Here is a 2734-nt window from a genome sequence, read left to right as displayed (position 1 = left end):
ACAGGAGGGGATGTGGAATGTCCTTCTACCTGGTGCAGGTACTGACGGGGCACGGATGCTTTGGTAGGTACCTGCACCGGATAAGGAAGGAGCCCACCACCCGATGCCACTACTGCCCTGTGCTTGAGGACACGGCGCATCACACCCTGGCTGCGTGCCCAGCATGGGTCGGGGAGCGCCGTGTCCTCGCCAGGGCGGTGGGATGCCGCAGGGGGGAGCTCTCGCTCCCGCGCATGGTTTTCACCATGCGCGGGAGCGAAGAGGCGTGGTCAGCGGCGGTCTCCTTTTGTAGGACAGTAATGTCCTAGAAGGAGACCGCCGAGTGGAGGCGGCGACCGGGAAGGCGACGCAGGGGCCGACACTCCCCGGGGGTGGGATCGGCAGCGGGTTCGAGGTAGCGTCGGCCGAGGAGAGGGCACCCGCCCACAGGGGCGGGGAACTTCCTCGGCCGCCTCGGGCCCGCTTTCGGCCGCGGGGGGAGTAGGGAGGGAATCCCTGCCCCCCCCCCCGAGCGGTTGGAAAGGTAGGGAAAGGGGGGAGTGGCACCCCAGTTGGGGCTGGGAGCACTCCCCCAAAATCCTCCCCCTCCGATAAACATAGGGGGGGTAAGGAAGGAGGGTGGATGTTCCCTCTCTCCTCAGGAGAAACCAGAAGGCTAACCGGCGGGGCAACCCGCCGGGAACCTCGCCCTCCCACTAATTTCCCCGGAACGGGGAAAGGGGGCGAGGTACAGGGGCGAGAGGCTCCCGGTTTGGAGCCTTGGGGCCGGGGGGTTGGGGAGGGAATACGGGAGTAGTTCCCCTGACTCCCTTCTCACCGGTCCGACAGGTAGACATCCTGCAAGGGTTTTAGTCGGTAGGAGTCCGACATAACCCCCGCCCCCCGAGAGGCGGGGGTATTCATGATGGATTTCCCCTGCGTGACCAAAAAAAAAAGGATCAAGTTGTTCACCAGGTGTAAGAGACATTTCATCAACGCCAAGTACGCAATCATGTTGTCTGTCATCTTCAAATTGTTGAATTTTCTTTTTTATGGCATGAAAAATATCATCTATTATTCCTAGGGTAGAGACTTCTTCTTAAAGTACGTGTTGATGGTAATGGAATCTTTTGATTAATCAGTTCTTGATAACCATTATTAGTACAAGAGAATTTTATTCGAAGAGCTTTTTTAATAGTTATTTTAGAACACTTGTACACACGTCGCTTGCTTGAATTTGATTTTAACCACTCAATTTGATCATTGTTGAACACTTTTTGAAGTAACTGTGTTGATTGTGACAAAGTGTTTTCTACACGTAGCTTATTTGTACTTCTGTATCGTCTAATACGATTCATGAGAGTTTCTCGCGTTTTGTCACATTTCTTAAGTACTTTATTAGCAATCTCAAGTTGTTGTTTCATTTGTTTTACTTCTGTTTCTTTATGTTCCAGCTTTTGTTGTAATAATGTTATTTGTTCTAAAGCATATTCCAATGTAAATGGTGTTACATTGAATATTGATGAAGATGTAGTTGCAGGCACATTTGTGTTCTCATTATTTACATTATTTTCACTTGACGATAATAAATGAGTATTGCAATGTATCATCTGATCATATACTTCAATATTGTCAATAAATGGTGGACATGAATTATTCTCTATTGCAGAATGCTCTTCATCAACATTACTTACAACTTGAGAACAATTGAATACAATGCTTGTAGGTTCTTCATTATTTTCATCGTTGTTTTTATTATATTTTAACTTCTTTAGTTTTCCATCGACAGGTTCCGACATTACTTTTGTATAAGGAAAACTTGTTGGCACTGCTTGTGCTTTTAATTTCTTGGAACCATCCTGTCGCGGTTTTCCCCACATTTCTTTAGTAAAATGAACCTACAAATACAATTAGATGAGAAACATGTTTTGTTTACTATTTGATATAATTACATGCTTACCTCACAAATTGCTGAATATTGTTTCGGTTTCCAGTTTTCTCTTCCAATTTGTTTCAACCATATAATTTTTTGTTTTTTACTTATTGGAAAACGTTTCATATAGAAGTTATTTTCGCTTCTATTTCTGCATCCCGGTATGCAACAACCAGTCATTTTTAAAATATTTTTATAAATATTTTTATATATAGTCCTCTTATTGTGTTGGAAGTTTTTTCCAATGATGTTGTTATCACTTGCATGTGCACGCGTAAAAACTAGCAAAATCTAGAAAAATCTATTACTTATTATATGGACAGCAAAAAGATTTGCTAAGTGTACTAATCACTATTTGTTAGATATAATTTGCTGAATCTGCGAATTATTTTGCTGTAAGAACAAATTAGTTTTGTCCAGTTAACAAATTCGTTTGCTGCATTAACAAAACAATTTTGCTAGCCCCTGAGGTAAAAAATAGTTGAACTGGGACCTGAACCTGAGATCTCTTAAGCTATTGGCTTTTGAGTTATTCGTCTTTCGTACTGTGCCATTGCTATCGACTGATGGGAAGGACCTTTTCAGTCATATAATGGTCATGGTTGTCATGATTGTCATTTGTAGCAGCAGTGGTAGTTTTGCTGGGATAGCAAATATATTTGCTAAAAATATAAAATAACAAATTAGCGTGATTCTAAGGACAAATACATTCAGCAAATTGTTTTTGTTCTCGCAACAAAACAGATTCTGCTCGAATAATTCGTAAAATTAGTTGTGTCAACTAAGTTTTCTAGTTGTCACTACGAATATGTAGTAGCAATG

The 2734-nt window shown here is 43.1% G+C and overlaps 1 protein-coding gene across 1 annotated transcript; it reads right to left on the bottom strand.

Annotated features, from left to right (window-relative positions):
* Nucleotides 1-1046: 1046 nt before the first annotated feature.
* LOC109503762 (THAP domain-containing protein 1-like) lies at nt 1047-2092 on the bottom strand. The gene is made up of 2 exons (XM_019841046.2): nt 1940-2092; nt 1047-1877 (listed from the first exon to the last, which is right to left on the bottom strand). Exons 1-2 carry the CDS (start codon nt 2090-2092, stop codon nt 1047-1049), a joined length of 984 nt encoding a protein of 327 aa, XP_019696605.2.
* Between the last annotated feature and the right edge of the window lie 642 nt (nt 2093-2734).

Source organism: Harpegnathos saltator, unplaced genomic scaffold (assembly GCF_003227715.2).
Source record: "Harpegnathos saltator strain DR-91 unplaced genomic scaffold, Hsal_v8.6 scaffold8, whole genome shotgun sequence".
NCBI classification, from domain to species: domain Eukaryota; kingdom Metazoa; phylum Arthropoda; class Insecta; order Hymenoptera; family Formicidae; genus Harpegnathos; species Harpegnathos saltator.
This window is presented reverse-complemented; position numbering and strand designations above follow the sequence as displayed.

Coding starts and splice junctions, on each gene's coding strand:
- LOC109503762 (XM_019841046.2), bottom strand. CDS start 2,092: ATGACTGGTTGTTGCATACCGGGATGCAGAAATAGAAGCGAAAATAAC. Junction 1,878..1,939: donor AATATTCAGCAATTTGTGAG/GTAAGCATGTAA, acceptor TTGTATTTGTAG/GTTCATTTTACTAAAGAAAT.